Genomic DNA, 15,882 nt, shown 5'->3' with positions numbered 1-15,882 from the left:
AATACCGCTGTGAGCTTTAAGGGTGCAGTATATCACACCACTGGTTTTGAAGGACCACAAACCGAACTAGTTTTTGTAGATTTTTTCTTCCCCCTTCCTTTCAAACGTACAGTAAGTCTGAACACAATTAAATGTGAATTGCCCCCCTCTCTGTTTCTACAGACTGTTAATTGATTGGCGCAACTTCAAAACCTTCAGCGCAACAAAGAGCTTCAAAATCGTATATCTTTATAGGAGGCTAAAATTTGGGGGTGGGTTCAATTTCTTTTTCTTTGCTGTACTTTTGAACAAAGGGGAGGAAATATGTCAGAAACCATTGTGAATAAATTGCGAGGATTTTCTCAGAGCCCCCACCTGCAGGCAAGACAGTTATCCAGCTAAACCTGATGTACTGCGACTTGAAATGAGCCCTAATGAATCGCTTAAAGAAACATCTGCACAGTGACACAGCAGAGCAGCATGTACAGCATAAATCAAAAGGCCTTTTCGCTCTCCAGCTGGCTGCTTATGCGCTTCATTTCAGGCGTCGCTTTCTGAAAAAGAATTAATTCAGTTTTATTAGATTTCACGGTGAGAAAAAAAAAAGAAAAGGTGGGAAAACCTTGGGTTGTCATTTGAACACCTTCGCGGCCCAGATGTGGAGTCAAAGGACGTAAGAGAGGCGATGGCAAATCTCAATGGTCTGAGCTAGTTAGTGGCAGACGACACTAATTGTTTCCAGAAGTGTTGCGCTGATTCACGCCGGCCGGGACATCAAGCAGTCAGGGCTGTGCAGGGAGAAAAAGAGGCAGCTGGAGCGGAGGGAGGGCAAATAATGAGAGGTCAGCCTCCATCTACAGTCGAGCTGCCAGAGCCAGAAAGGCACGCCAATTTTATGGTCAATTGGGCGACGCATCTGGCCTCGTAGATCACAGGGCTGCGGGGCAGGACTTAGCACCCGGCTCAAACGCGTTTTACTCACACAAAACAGACCACACAGCTCACACAATTGTTAGAAAACGGGCCGTGACGCACCGGGGGAACACAATGTCGCGCAGGAGTTGTTTGAAGATGCTCAAGTACGAGTTTTAAATGCTGAAACATCCAGCCACGATCAAAGGAGGAAAAAAATATACCCTAATCCACATATATTAAACAATTTTGTTGTTTTTTATTTGTTCTGAATGTACAGTACAGACCAAAAGTTTGGACACAACTATGTGTCCAAACTTTTGGTCTGTACTCAATACAGACCAAAAGTTTGGACACACTTTCTCATTGAATTCAATGAGAAAGTGTGTCCAAACTTTTGGTCTGTACTGTATCCATTTTAAAATGTGATTACTTGTTTTGTTTCATTGTTTATTTTTGTTCCTGCTATTCGTTCTCTTATCCGGTTATTTTGTAGATCCATACTTCTTTTTGTTGGTCTGTAATTTTTGTTTTGCATGCATTAATTGGTGAATAAAACAAAAGGTAGTGTTCTTTTTATGTTATATGTTTTTCTAGTATATTTGGACAGATGAATATCAATTTTAAGAACATTTTAAAGAATTAAAATAATATTGACAATAAAAAAATGAAGAACAGATACTTAAAAAATGCAATTTCTAGTAAAGACCAGAGAATAAATCAATAAAAATAAATACATCAATAGACACATATTGATCAATATCAGTAGATAATATGTCTTGATAAAATATTAAATAGATTTCTGTACTCCGATCCAGAACTGCTCGGCATTCTGGGGGATGTAGGCACAGAAAAGGCTTTAACCGTTCAACCTCTCTCAGCCAGCTAAGCTAAGTTGGTGGTATCAACTCACTCACTCACTCTCTGGTTACCTAGCAACTCACTCACTCTTTGGTTACCTAGCAATAACCTGTTGAGTAACATCAGGTGCATGTGATTACATTATTACTCAGCATTTTGAAGGAGGTTTGTCCATTTTAAACATTTAGTTTGATTTTTATTCTCATTACTCAAATGATAATGAACATCAAGATGAGATTGAAAGAGAGATCAGATGGCTAAGGAAGAATAGTCCAGCACCTTTCAGTCTGGTAATGGCATTAAAAAGGCCTTAGAAGAGTCTCTAAATTGCCCATTCCACATATGGGAAACAGTAAAGCAAAACAACTAACATTCAAGCAATTTCATCCTAAAAGCAGACTGCAAGATGATAAACGCAAAAACACTGCTTCTATCCACAGTCTTATCCTTTCATGCATTATCCAGCGCTCATGACCATATAAGGGATTGAAAGTAGAGCGCTAAATAAATCGATTGCGTTGCCTTTTAGTTCAGCTCTCTCATCACCACATCAATCCGTCTTTTCACCTTCCACTCTCTTTTCCCTCATTTGTAAATAAGACGTCACGAACCGAAACTTCTCCTCTTATCCATTGTAGGCTGAAGACCATTGTCTTAAACATAAACAAAGACCACTAATTTGTAGCACTTCTGAGTCCCAAAATGAGTTGTTGTAACACCAGGACAGAGGGTATGTTTGACATAAACTAAATCTATAAATTCAGGGGAATAACATTACACAACCATTAAAACACAGAGCCAGAAGTAACACTGTTTCAGAAAAAAAATAGCTCAATAAAATTTACATACATGACTGGATGATAACATTACTTCTTCACATGCTATGCTATGCATACAGTTTGTCTGCGCTGATGAAGGTTAATGCTTAGAAAGGATGACACAACAAGGGGATCTGACCAGTTTTCTCACTTATTTGGCCAATAATTATTTGACTGATTGGAGAAGCTTGTAGACTGTAAACAAGACTGAAATTTATGTCTAAAAAAGGACTGAACATGAGATGCTAACAAGACAAGAACAAACATTGTTACTCTGACATTAGGCTGTGGTACCTTTTACAATGTACACATATTACACATGAATTTTATGTAAAACATGTTTACAGATCCACCGTCATATGTGGCAGCAGTTTATGCAATATATTTACTTTCCAAATATTCTCACATGTGCACTGGAGAGAAAGTGAAATAAGCGCTACTAAGAAACTTGAGACAAATCGAAACACCACTCATTTTCAAAATGCTGTGATAAATTGACTATTTTAGGTTGTCAGATACATATTCAATTCCAAGGAGGAGTTTGACATCTGCTGTCCGTAAGTGGACAAAGGCTTTGCAGTCCAACATATTTTCTGCACTATCTGAGTCTTTATACACACAGGACTCTGAAACCAGACAAGTTGTCAAACATAATTATTTTCTCTCAGGACATTTACAAGAGGTGTTATATTCTGAAGGGTCAGAGGACTCACCTGTTTGACAAAATAATCTCAGGGGGCATTTAACCAACGTCATGAACCGTAGATGTGCTTTGCTAGCATGGGTGGATCTGTCATCGGAGTCGACTGCAGCTGTACAGCTGAGGTAAGGTGGGAGTGCAGAGATATTTGAATCAAAGTTTGTTGATGCATTTCATGACAGATGGAGCCTAAAGTATTACCTCAACCCAATCATCTGTAAAACTATAGCTACACATGGCTAAAATTATGTAAACTATTTGCAGCTGTAGTTAAAGGGACCAATATTTATTGTTCACATCGCGGGGAAACATTGAAAATCGGCTGATTTAAAGATGCACTGAGACAATATCATGCATTTCATGCCCCCAATCAACTCCTTATTCTCTCCTGATCTAAAGGTTCCCACAGTTCTGTTACTCATCAACAGCGCCGGCCCAATGTAATGCCCACACCACCAGGGGGCACCCAAGAGAACCATTTGATTTCATTTTGTCGGGATAGATTGCAAGAATCGCACATTTTACTCTGTTTCAAATTTTAAAAACAAAAGTATTAAACCTGCCAACTTATAGATGTTATTTTCAAATAATTAAGTTAATATGCCAAACTTAACACTCTGCATTTCAAAATGCAAATTAATTGGAGCATCTTTGCTTATTTACTACTTACTCCTTTAAGGTAAAAGTCAATACATGTCATCTGGTGTCCACTAGTTAAAAATCTAACACGCTGTATAAAGAAAATAATAGAAAAAGGCTTCAAAACTAGTACTGACCAATGCTAATTCCATCTAAAATAATCCAAATAAAATAATAAAATATGGTAGATAACATTATGAGTATAACAATTAAAATGTTATGTAGGCAGCTGTAGAAATAATTATTTCTTTTCTGTTTCAAATTCAATCAATTTGTATTTTTAGATGGCTGTGCAGCAGTGTTCCCTTTTCCCATTAGCTTGAAATGTTACCATCACATCATGGTAATAAACAATTAACCAGTTGCACGAGTTGTTTTGGTCATTTTTGTTTTCTTCGTGTTTCTGGGTTTGTTTTCCATTTTAGGGCATTTGAGATCATTCTAGCTCAGAAGCCTGTAAATTTCTGAACTTCTTTATATGTTTTCCACAATGCAATTAACTTCCAAATCAAAGTAGGATGTTATCCTAAATGATGTGCAAATAAAGGTCAACAAATGAATGACATCACTAAATAAACTCAACAGTATTATTATTTTGAGCACCACCCAGCCAATTAACAATTTGTGTACACAGTCATCAGTATATTGTGAATGTCGCATCTGCCGTTTTTCTCTTATTCTCCTACACCTTTTATAACTTATTTTTTTTTGTAAAAACATCCTTTTCACAAAAAACAGAGATTGAAGTGGTATTTTGAACACAAATATATATCCACAGTGTTCCAGGTAGAGAAGCAAAGAGGTTGCTGACCTTCGTCCCTGGTGCAGAAACCATAAAATAATTGCATGCATAAAAAAAAAAGAAGTAAGAAGAAGACATCTGAAGTTTGATAAATGAAGTATATAAGTTAGGAGAAAAAGAAGAAACACAATAAGTTTGTCAAACCTTCGCAGCTTGAAACTTTCCACTGTCTGAAGCCAGCAAATCCAGAAAACATCTGCTGCCAGTAGCCTAACATACCAAAACGTTTGGCCAAAACATTTAAGGCTGAGTTGAACGGGGAGGATTTCGAGGTGCCAAGGTTTGTCGAAGAAAAACAAAATGAAATAAAAAAAGCCAACACGTTTAGTTATGCCTGCTTTATCTTAATCTGTAGCACCGGTAGCTTAACTTACCTCAGTGGGCACAGAGAGTAAAGGCAAGGGGGACCTCAGGTAGCTGTACCGCATCAGCGTTACCATGACAACGCAGCGAATCGTCTCCAAGAAGGCTGATGATGGCCTGAAGATACAGACGCATGAAATCAGAGAACAGCTACAGATTGTTTCCACTTTTTCGTCAGATTTGTGACAAAATGTTTCACATAAACAAACAAGTGTCAATTTCATTGACATTGATTTAATTTGTTGAGGGAAAAATCTATCGAAACCAACCGGTTTCTATGTGGAAAAGTAATTTCCATGGAAACTGAATGTTTGATGTCAACAGCTGCCATCAAACATTTGCATCTACACTCATCATCTCCATTAAAGTTCAGACTTTGACTAGGCCACTCTAAAACCTTTACATTTCATCTTAATTTTGCGAGTTGTTGATGTGCTTTGGATTTTTGACCAACTTAAGTTTTATTTCACAAATGCATGGCTGGACCAGAGAGATGAATTCACTCAATTCTGCAAACCTTCCAAGAAGTCTAGCCTTTGTTTCACCAGTCAAGAGAATATTTTCTGAACAGGGAACGCAAAAAGTTTTATTGGCAAGTTCTTGCGCCTTTTTTTTGGTAAGCAGTGGTTTTCGCCTTGGTCCCCTCCCATAGATGCTTACCCAGTTTCATTTCTATAGTTACGCCATGAGAACTGACCTTACCTGGAGCAAATAAACCCTGCAGTGCTTTCAATGTCGTGGCTACCCCGATACGGTTCACAAGTCTTTTGGTTTTCTCCATTTTTGAATAATGGCTATTGCCGTTATCCCAAAGTCCTAGAAATAAACTCCTCCAAACTGAGCTTGGTTTTCTATCTGTTACTAAATTTTATACTTTTCAACCCCTTAAGATGATGCTAACAGAAATTAAAATTAAAACTTTGTAAGAAATAGATGAATCTGAAGGAGATTTCAAAAGTTTTCAGCAGATTATGTTGGATTGTGGAAACAATTCTTGCTGGAGTTATTGATGTAATTTGGAGTCTGGAGGGCCACTTTAAAAACTACGGCGGACCAGATCTGGCCCTCGGGCCATGAGTTTGACACATGTGGGTTAAGATATTTTAGCCTACTTCACGTTGTCAGACGGGTTCTGTTTTAAGTGATGAAGGCCTGGATGTGGAAAGGGAAATCGGACCAAATAAATGTTAATTCATGTATTAACACGGTCAATTACTTTTCACATAAATTTATTTTGGTTTGAGATCATAATTTGAAACAGCTAAAGTTACATAAAATACAATTATAGCCTTTTACATAAACATTTTCAGCTGTTCTATGCTGATATTAGAAGCTGCACAAACTGTACCTTCGCTCGATGATAAAACCCAGGGAGGTGAGGGTAAGCAAAACGTAGCTGGTCATCCCGAAAATAGTTAACTGAGACAGCACCTAGGATAGAAACACAATTTCCATGAGAAATATGAGGAAAAAATACATTAAAAAAACTAAAATCAATATCATGGTTGGTAAAGAAACATCTGCAGGAGACCTTCATGGGAGAGCGGCTGTCAACCACACGGCTACTCGACTTTTACTTGCCAATGCCAACCTAAACATGTCTGACCTTCAGTGCGAGTGCACTGGCACCCATTCAACACTGCAGCCATTGGACTCAAACATCCAAAGTTTGCAGAGATGGTCCGGTCATCTTGACAGGGGATTTGACCACAGATGACCAGACCGCTGAACAAATTACCTAAAAAGGAGCCAAAACAACCAACAGTGGAGCAAAGATCCCGTCCAGACTCCCACTGACCTTTTCCCAGCTATTTGGGACATTCACACAAACACAAAGTCCTGGAGCTAAAATGTGTTCTCTAACCTAAGGCCTTGGCTGCGGGCAGCAGCTGGAAGCTGAGCGTCCCTTGAGGATGCTGCATGCTGTAAACTAAGGTTTATGTTTCTCTGACACTCAATACAAAGACTAACAGCCAAATCTCACTGCTCCCATACCCAGGAGAAGACACCGTATACAGTCAGGATGAAATAAACCCATCCAATGGAAGCAACCATGCAGTGTATCTTTACGCTTACCCTAGCATCACAGTCCATAAAATGGGTTTTACTTCATAAGTCTTCATATGAGAGGATACAGTTATAGTGTCAACAAATCAGTGGATGGGTGTTCTCAACTTTTATCTGATTAAATTTATAACAGCCACACAGAAAACCTTGGTCCAAGTATTTTTAATCAAATGTAAAAAGGTCATTCGTATTCGCTTTCAATGTACAGAGGTGTGAAAAAGTGCTTGTCCCCTTCCTGATTTCCTTCACTTGCTCCCCCAGCAGGCTGAAAGTAGTTTGTTTTGAATAGTTTTTTTTTAAAAACACCATTAATAGTAACAGTAAAGACAGATTAAGCTTTGCACACTTTATTATTTCCAAATTATGATCCCCACTCTGCAACTCTGAACTTTTGTTACTTTTAACAATTTTCAACACAAAAATACGGCGGGCTGCTGGTGCACTGTCCTCCCAACCCTACCTCCTTGCTTAGCAAATTTTCTGAAGGAAACCCTGATCAATCATGCTCATGTACGCGCTGATCAATGTGCTATCAGCGGGGAAACAACTTAACGCTACAGAAAAACTGTAATCGGTGGTCATGTTAATTAGACTTAGCATTGTGACAGGCTGTTTTGTGGTGAAGCAGAGATAAAAGGGGGAGGTCTTGAGCACATACACGAGGATGATTGACAGATCTAAGACCCTCCTCCTAGCTGTGATTGGATGATTCTGACAAAGCTGTGTTTTTAGATGACAGCTGTCCCATAGAGAGAAGGAAGAGAAGCTCAATTTTTTCACAGATTATCTCTCATATCAAACTGACAAAGTGATAACTTTAACAAATATCAAAAAAACTAATTTTAATATAAAATGTTACACACTGCTGCTTTAACATAGAAAAAATCCAAACCTACATGGCTTAATGTCAAAAAGTGATCATCATCATTTAAATAAGACCTGCCTGAAAGTGAAGTACAGCAGATGATCCTCAAAAGCTACACTGTAAAAGATTTGAAGGTGGTTTAACTTTAAAATGCAATTTAAGTCGACAAGAAAATTGTTTTGCTTTTAACTCAGAAATTAAAGTTCATGAAGTTGATTTAACAATAGTTGTATAAACATTGTTTTTTAACTTCATTAATCTTGAATGCAAGTTTTAACTTAATGCTGCAATTTAAACCAAATTATTTCACAACATGCAAGAAAAAAACTGCCCTCTCCTATTTAAAGAGCCACATTTCTCTATTATTTTACTCACAATATCAAGTTAAAATAACTACTTATTTTACTTTAGAATAATTTAAATTCTTCCTTCAAATTACATGAACCAAATTTCTGATCTGATAGTGAATTTTATTAAACATCACAATGAATTCTGTTCAAAATATTTAGTGTGAACAGGACATAAAAATAAACATTTGCCTTAATAAAACACAAGAGTCAGATCGATGTAACGTACGTTCATCTCAGGATACAAAAACATGCCGCTAAGCATTCTGGGAAATAGTTCCCACTCCTGTCTTTTTCTTCTTTCAGTTCTTTAAGTGCTAACCTAAAAACTCTAGTTTATTCAACTCTTGGAGGTTTGACAGAATTAATAAAAAGTTAACACAACTTACTACTGTAAGTTTATCTTTCACAAACATACACATTTAGGTTCAAAATCTAAAACTGGCTAAATTTATTTAATTTAAAGAGCAGAAGACAGTAGACACAACTAAATGTGGCTCAAATGTTTTACAGTGTAGACATCAAAGAAATTCAGAAACACATGAGGAAGAAAGTAATTCGGATCTATTACTCTGGAAAAGGTTACAAAGTCATTTCTGAAGCTTTGGGACTCCAGCGAACCACAGTGAGAGCCATTATGCCTAAATATCAAATTTAAAAAATCTGTTTCCCAAAGTGAACAAAAGCCCTTATATCAGAGCAGAATAATGTCAGACTTTAGTAATATTTAAACTGTACAGGAATAAGTGGTTCATTTTCAAACTCTTTGTGGTCCAGCGTTGTGCTGCTGTTCCAGCTGTGGCGACCCAAAATGTTAGCTCCACATCTGGTGGCAGAACTGAGCTGCAAGCACAGAAATGAGTGTTATTACTGCGTCTCCTGACAACAAGCAGATTAACTCGTTACTCAGGCTATTATTTCTGTCATTATTATGAATGTTGGAAAGGTTGGTCTGTTGGTCTGTTAGATGAAACAAACAAAAAAAAAAACACTCCAGTACTTTGTTCTGAAATGTTATTTTAGTAAGTTACGCTAAAAACGTGCTCTCAGCTGACAGTTTAAGTATCAACAGTGTCAGCTCAGATTTTGTTGTCTTTAAGTTGTAAATTATTGCAGAGAATTAAACCTGTCATTCATTCTGTCCTGACTGTTTAAAATGGGACAGACAGAAAGAAACAAGAACACAGTTCATTAACTGTTCAGTCCCTGAACACAACCAAAGCTAATTATTACGCTTAAACGCTTTTATTTACGAAACACATAATCCTAATTCATAAAATGAAATAAACTTGATCCTGAAAATGAAACTTTTCAAAAACTGCACAACAGAAAGAAAGGGCAAAGGATGTAAAAGTTTGTTTGATAAGAACTCAAAGTTTAAAATGATTTAAATGCATCAGGATTGGACCTTCTTGTCGCTAGGCAACAGTGCTCAGATGGAAAGCAGTATCGTCTTTTATTTGTTTAGTAAATAGAAATGCACCTGTTGTTTTGGCTAATAAATCTGGAGGGGCGGGAAATCATAAGATCTTATATCTTCTACCTGCTACTTTTCGAACAAATAATGTAAAATTGTATGTCAATGGGCATGATAGTTTGTTTTAGTTTAATCTTTTCTTGTTTTTACTTTTTGTCTGTTTGAAATAAATAAATAAAATTAAAATTAAAATAGGCCAGAGAGACAGGTCCAAAATTATTCATACCCGTGGTGAATTTAAACTTAAAGTCTATTTTAATCTCACCAACATGCTTCATGTTGTTTATATAATAATGGTTTGGACTTGATCCGCTAAAGTCACGACTTTGAATGTGGAATTAATCAACTTTTAACAATTCTGCATCACCAAAGATAAACAAACAAATTACCAGCGAAAACATGTAAAAAGATTCTTCAGATGATTAATAATGTTAACACTTTTTCCATATTGTATGATCTTTTAAGAGATCGCCGTCTCAGCTGGATTTTAGCTCAAGCGTATCATTAGACTCTTAAAGTGGTTTGTGCTGAAATAGATTTTTTGTTGTTGTTTTTCTTAAGGAAGCTGCACACTGGAAACGCAAAAAACACAACACAGATAAAAGATTTCTGATCAAGACGCAGCAAGTGCATCAACCCTGCATTAATTTAATTATAACAAGTTTATTATACTTTCTATTTTTACCAGAAGAGACCAATTTCCTGATAAAAACTAGTGCTGCTGCCTTCAATTATCTTTTAGCCTGGTAAATGTTGATCTAATAATGACAAAAGCTCCATTGCTTTTATTTTTTTATGACTTTGAATTAACGCAGAGCCCGTTTACTGTCCAGCAGCGTATCATCAATTGTCAGACTAAATAACCGGCTTGAGAACATGTGGGTATAAATACATAACCGTGACATGATTTATTGTTTGGCCAAGGAGCTCACTTTGTTATTTTCCCCTCCAAGTCCTGATTGCTGCATCCTGAAGGCTATTTGGGTTGGGAAATGGTTGACTCGACAATTAAGGCGTTTGTGTTCACTGCCGGACCACCAGCTGGCGTCTCATTCGCCAACAGGGAGGGGAAACCTCAACTCAGAAGGGAAGACGTGTGGGGGTGTGTGTTTTGAAAGCGGACCGCGAGTTTAAGAAGAAGTGTAGCGATCAGAAAAGAGGAAGACAGGACATTTTATTTTGCCGTTTCAAAGAGGATGGGTGTGACAGCACTTTTGGGCTGACCAAAACTATGCCCGTAGGGAAAAAAGCAAAAAAATGCTTCCAAAGATAACTCCTGGGGAGACCTGCTTCCTCTTTTTCCTCTGGCTGGAAGAAGGGGGTCTCTTGGCGTGTCGGAAAATAATAGACAAAGGTTGTTTTAAAAGGCAATGCCGATCCGTCATCCTGTCATGATGTTAGGCTGAGTTGATTTTTTACTGCCAGATAAGTACAGGACTCGACTCCGCCACGAAGAAGCCACAACAAACCGCTTAATTGGCCCAAATGATGTTGGCAAACAAACACAGCTGAGCGGCTGGAGCCACCTTCACTGGCCATCTCATGCTTGATTTGAGCAATATCAACATCCAGCACTGGTATAGCATCGCTAACATTTCTAGACTGCAAAAACACAAAATCTTACCAAGTATTTTGTGTTGTTTGGTCTAATTTATAGTGTGAATATCTTAATATACTTGGAAAAAAATAAATAATAAGTAATTTTTTAGCAAGATGAGCTTGTTTTAAGTAAATACTTCCTTAATATAGTTTAAAAATTATTGTATTTCAAGTGAGCTAAAATACTTGTTCTAGAAACCAGACCTAAAATACTTGGTATAGTTTTCAGTGTAACAGAAGTTTTTAAGTGATATGTGAAAGAGAGATACGTACCATTTTGCTTTCAAACAACTTGTGGTAAGTCCAAAGCACCAGCAGGAAATGTAAGCCCACATAGACTTGAAATGTCAGCGACCATTTGGGACCATGAGGTATTTCATTTCCAGTTACCTGATCCACAAAAAAAATGATTTAATTAAGGCATTCTAAACATTTGTCTTGTCAAGATTTAATTTAAATCAAAATCTGCACCTTTCAGTGCTTTTACAGACTGTGTGGGAATATTATAAATAAATTGTTTCACATGGAACAACTTTTTTGGCACAAAATTATTCTTAGACAGTAAAATTTTAGTCTGGTCAGTTCTGCCTACTTTAATCTCCTTTCAGAATTATCCATTTTATTGCCTCTTGTCACTTTAAATCCTAATAAGCTGCTGCTGGCCACGCCCCCAACTCAACGTTTACACTCGCACCTGAACATGGCTGCAAACAGATACGCAACTATACAACTGTACATGTTTGAAAAGCATTAGTAGAGCCTCCTGTACAACCAGCAAGAATGCAGGAAGTGGTTTCTGGACAATAAGTCAACAACAAAACACTTTTCTCTTCCAGCAGCCATACAACCAGCTGACTAAGCATTTTGGAGCTTAGCTTGCGTTGCTAGGTGACGTAGTAGGATTCACTGGGGTTGTAGGGTCACCAAAAAACATTAACTTATTGTCAGAAAATGTCTGGGTGGGTTTTTTAAGCACTTGGGATGTTTTTAGAAGTAGTAGAGAACCAAATGAAAAAACAAAAATGCTCAAAATGTGAATTTTGCATAACATATCCCCTTTAAGGAAGATGTAAACAATTAAATCAACACTATGGAACAAAATATTCCAGAGATTTTTTGTGCAGCATGCCTGATGACAAAATACTGAGGAGCTACATGGAGCGACACAAAACGAGGAAAAACTCAAAAGGCTGTCTGAGCTGATCACTGTTATAAGTGAACAGCAAAGCAATGCTGTAAAAATCTGATAAGCAATTAGCAGTGGAGTGGTGCGACCAAAGGGAAGCCGTTTACAGGCTCTGACCAGCAAGCAGAAAATACCTCATTCTTCAATCAGTGGTTCAGGAAAACATCTGGATCTTTCAAAGTCTGAAACATTCATGAGTTTTATGCAGAATAAGCTGCATAGCCAGTCATGAAAAGGCCTCAAACATGAAGCAATAATGACAGACCGATTCCATACCTGACCCAAACCCTTTGAGAACTTGCAGACTCCTTTCTATCCTCAAATAAGAAACGTAGCTGAGGTTGAGGTAACAGTAAAAATGTTTTATGTAACCTGTAGTGTTTAAATGGTGCTCTAAAGCACCAGAAGTAGCTTAAGATGTCAATAGTACTCAATCTCCTAATACTGGACTTTCATGTGAGAGAACAGCTGCACATAATAACCAAGGAGCCCTGGCTCTTATGCCAGTTGTGCATTACAACACAAACGAGAAAAAAAAAAAGATGTAGAGAAAATACAGAATCTGCACACGTCTGGTTATCACAGCTAAATGATTTTATTTTTAAGGAAAAATGTAAAAGGGCAACACATTTAGGACATCCCTGAAAGATTTTTTAAGTAAAAGTGGGTCAAAAAGAGCTGAACATTTTACATATGGCCTTAAAGTTTCAGCTCAGTTATGTTCTTATGTTCCATTAAAAAGAAATGTGGGATTTATTGGCTGCAGCTTCTTCTGCCAAACAGCGAGGACTTCTCTAACCAATTTGGACATTTTGTTTTCCCGTTGTGTCCGAAACAGTGAGGTTTATGATAAAACTGCAACCTTTCCGGAGTAAAATGGTAAGGAAAAAACAGATAAAAGAATCGTCTTGTCCTGTAATCCTGTGTTTTTCCCATAATCTTGAAGAACCAACCCGTCACATGTGGGTTCCCCCCACACCCCACCCTGACTGTGTAGGTATTCCAGCCTTCTGCTCTGCTTATTCTCAGCACCAAAACATCCAGTCAACTCTTCATTTTACCTCCGTCAGTGAAAGCTGCCTTCATAAATCCAAGATATTTCACTGAAATTTCAAGCAGAATCTTTTTAATGCCTTTAAAGTGATCTGTTGGATGCAAAGTCTGAGAGGCTTTTTTTTCCCCTTGTTCGCTTGTGGGACTAAATGTGTGACACCAAAGGCGTTATTTCAAAGCAAACCACTGAAGCGTTCAACTGGAACCTTTATTTTTTTCTGCTCCAACACACACATGCATCCACAGTTTACTGCATGCGGTTTTAGTCCTGCAAACTCTGTTTAAAGACGCTGAAACTGAAGTTATTGTGACGCCTGTACAGAGGCTGTGCAGCTTTTATTTCATGTGGCAGTTTCTTGTAAAACTTGTAAAATATATGAATCCTTCAAGAAAGAATGCTCTGAGTCATTCGGGCCTGTGTTTTGTGTGTGTCAAAATGATTGGTAATGAAGCCTGAGGGCTTTTCACATTTTTTTCCCCTTCTTTCTTCTCGTTGTTTGTCAAGAATGTTGCAAACCTTGGGATTGTCGACGTGGTCACCGAGACGACGTTTACCGGGTTTCCAGCTCGGCCCTTTGATGAAAGTTGACATCTTGTCACTGACGGTTTTGTAAGTTCTGGATCTTTTCCATAAATATACATAGTAGTGCAACTGAAAGAAAAAGAAACACACGTCAGACATCAGCTTACAACAAAACATTTACCTGAAATGCGACCAAACAAAGAGCCGCTATAATTAATCTGGAGCTGCAGCGCTTCTGCCGTCATTAGGCAGGACATAGCTCACGCTGTGCTCTGCCAACGGCGCGGGCAGTGACACTAATTATAACATCCACCTGGTATTTTATTTTATTGGCCTTTTTCACCTCAACTGAGCAGTTTGTTTGGAATAGAATAATAATATTATGGTTAGGAAAAGGCCCCAGAGCCAGCAAAGGGAACATGAGCTCAGGCTTCACCTATAGAAGGTCATTATCAGATGGGAGGACCAACCTGAACGTAGAGGATCTCAAACGTCTTGATGGGAAACACCAGGCCGTATATGACTTTATCTGACTCTGCAGCAAACGTACCTGAGGAATAAATGCAGATCAAAATAAGATTCTCTCAGAAAAGTCTCTGGCTAGGTCAGGAGTCTGCAACCTGTGGCATTCGTCTTCCATGCACTACAAATCTGGAGAAAACGTCTGAAACACTGAGTTTGTTTAAATCTAGACTAAAAGCTGTTTAGCTTTTGAACCATAATAAATGTGACACTGACCAACATTTTGATGTGTATTGATGCCACTTAGCAAAATGTAATGTTTCAGTTGTTGGCTGTGTTTTCATGATGTAAAGCACCTTATTGCTGAAATGCAGATAAACTTGACTGATTAATTGAAGTGTTTTTTTTGTCAGTTCCACAATGATTCTTAGTAACTTTAGCTAAAAAAAATTAAAGAACCTGCTAATATTTTACTGTACATATAATAACAAATGCAGGTTTTTATAAGTTTTTAAATTTTTCTGCAATATTTTTATTAGATTTCTATACTAAAAGTACTAGTATTATGCTTTTAATAAAAATTTTTGTCAATGGGTTGGAATCTGTGCTTTTTTATTTTACAAAAAAAAATTATTCATCCTCTTTTTGCTCAATTTTATGTTCATCTTGACTTTAAATCCTAGAACTAGAGATGAACTTGCTGTTCTTTCAAAACTGGAACATATTTTCTAAAGTAGAGTTTTATCTATATTTGATCAATCACGTTTATTTATGCCGCACATTTCAGCAACATGGCAGTTCAGAGGGCTTCACATCATAAAAACATCAATAAAGTACACATTAAATATGTTTTTTAGCTGTTTCTGCAAAAAGTTGTGCAATATTTATGGCTCTAAAGTTTTTTTTTTATCTGGTCTGAGAGCAAAATGGCTCTTTGGCTTAAAGTATAAAACACCAGAAATCTTTTCCCAATTCTTTGTTCTATGTTTAGTTTCCATTCATCATTAAACTTTTAATGGATGATCAATAAACTTATATTTCCCATTGGGGATCATGTGACAAGCCAGTACACACGTCAAGGCTGTATACAACCAGGAAGCTTTAAAATTACATCTATAGTTTTATTTTAAGGTAATAAAAAGTAAAAATAACAAAACAAAACAAAAGAAAAATCAAACAAGTAAGTTATATAAATTCAGGATATCAAATTAGGAGGTAAGACGGAGTGA

At 37.3% G+C, this 15,882-nt stretch overlaps 1 protein-coding gene across 3 annotated transcripts in view; it reads right to left on the bottom strand.

The window, feature by feature from the left end:
* The window catches only part of agmo (alkylglycerol monooxygenase), a 76,528-nt gene that overhangs the window by 18,868 nt on the left and 41,778 nt on the right, over positions 1 to 15,882 (bottom strand). For 2 of the 3 annotated variants that reach the window (XM_028013221.1, XM_028013223.1), the window contains 6 exons: positions 14,662 to 14,741; positions 14,186 to 14,320; positions 11,703 to 11,819; positions 9,092 to 9,196; positions 6,423 to 6,505; positions 5,086 to 5,191 (listed from right to left, as the gene is read on the bottom strand). In XM_028013221.1, the coding sequence (XP_027869022.1) occupies positions 5,086 to 5,191; positions 6,423 to 6,505; positions 9,092 to 9,196; positions 11,703 to 11,819; positions 14,186 to 14,320; positions 14,662 to 14,741 (626 nt within the window). The remainder of the gene's footprint in view (positions 1 to 5,085; positions 5,192 to 6,422; positions 6,506 to 9,091; positions 9,197 to 11,702; positions 11,820 to 14,185; positions 14,321 to 14,661; positions 14,742 to 15,882) is intronic. The other variant, XM_028013222.1, reaches the window with a different exon arrangement.

This window comes from Xiphophorus couchianus, chromosome 3 (assembly GCF_001444195.1).
Source record: "Xiphophorus couchianus chromosome 3, X_couchianus-1.0, whole genome shotgun sequence".
Taxonomy (NCBI): domain Eukaryota; kingdom Metazoa; phylum Chordata; class Actinopteri; order Cyprinodontiformes; family Poeciliidae; genus Xiphophorus; species Xiphophorus couchianus.
Note: the sequence above shows the minus strand (reverse complement) of the source record. Positions and strands in the feature narration are given on the sequence as shown.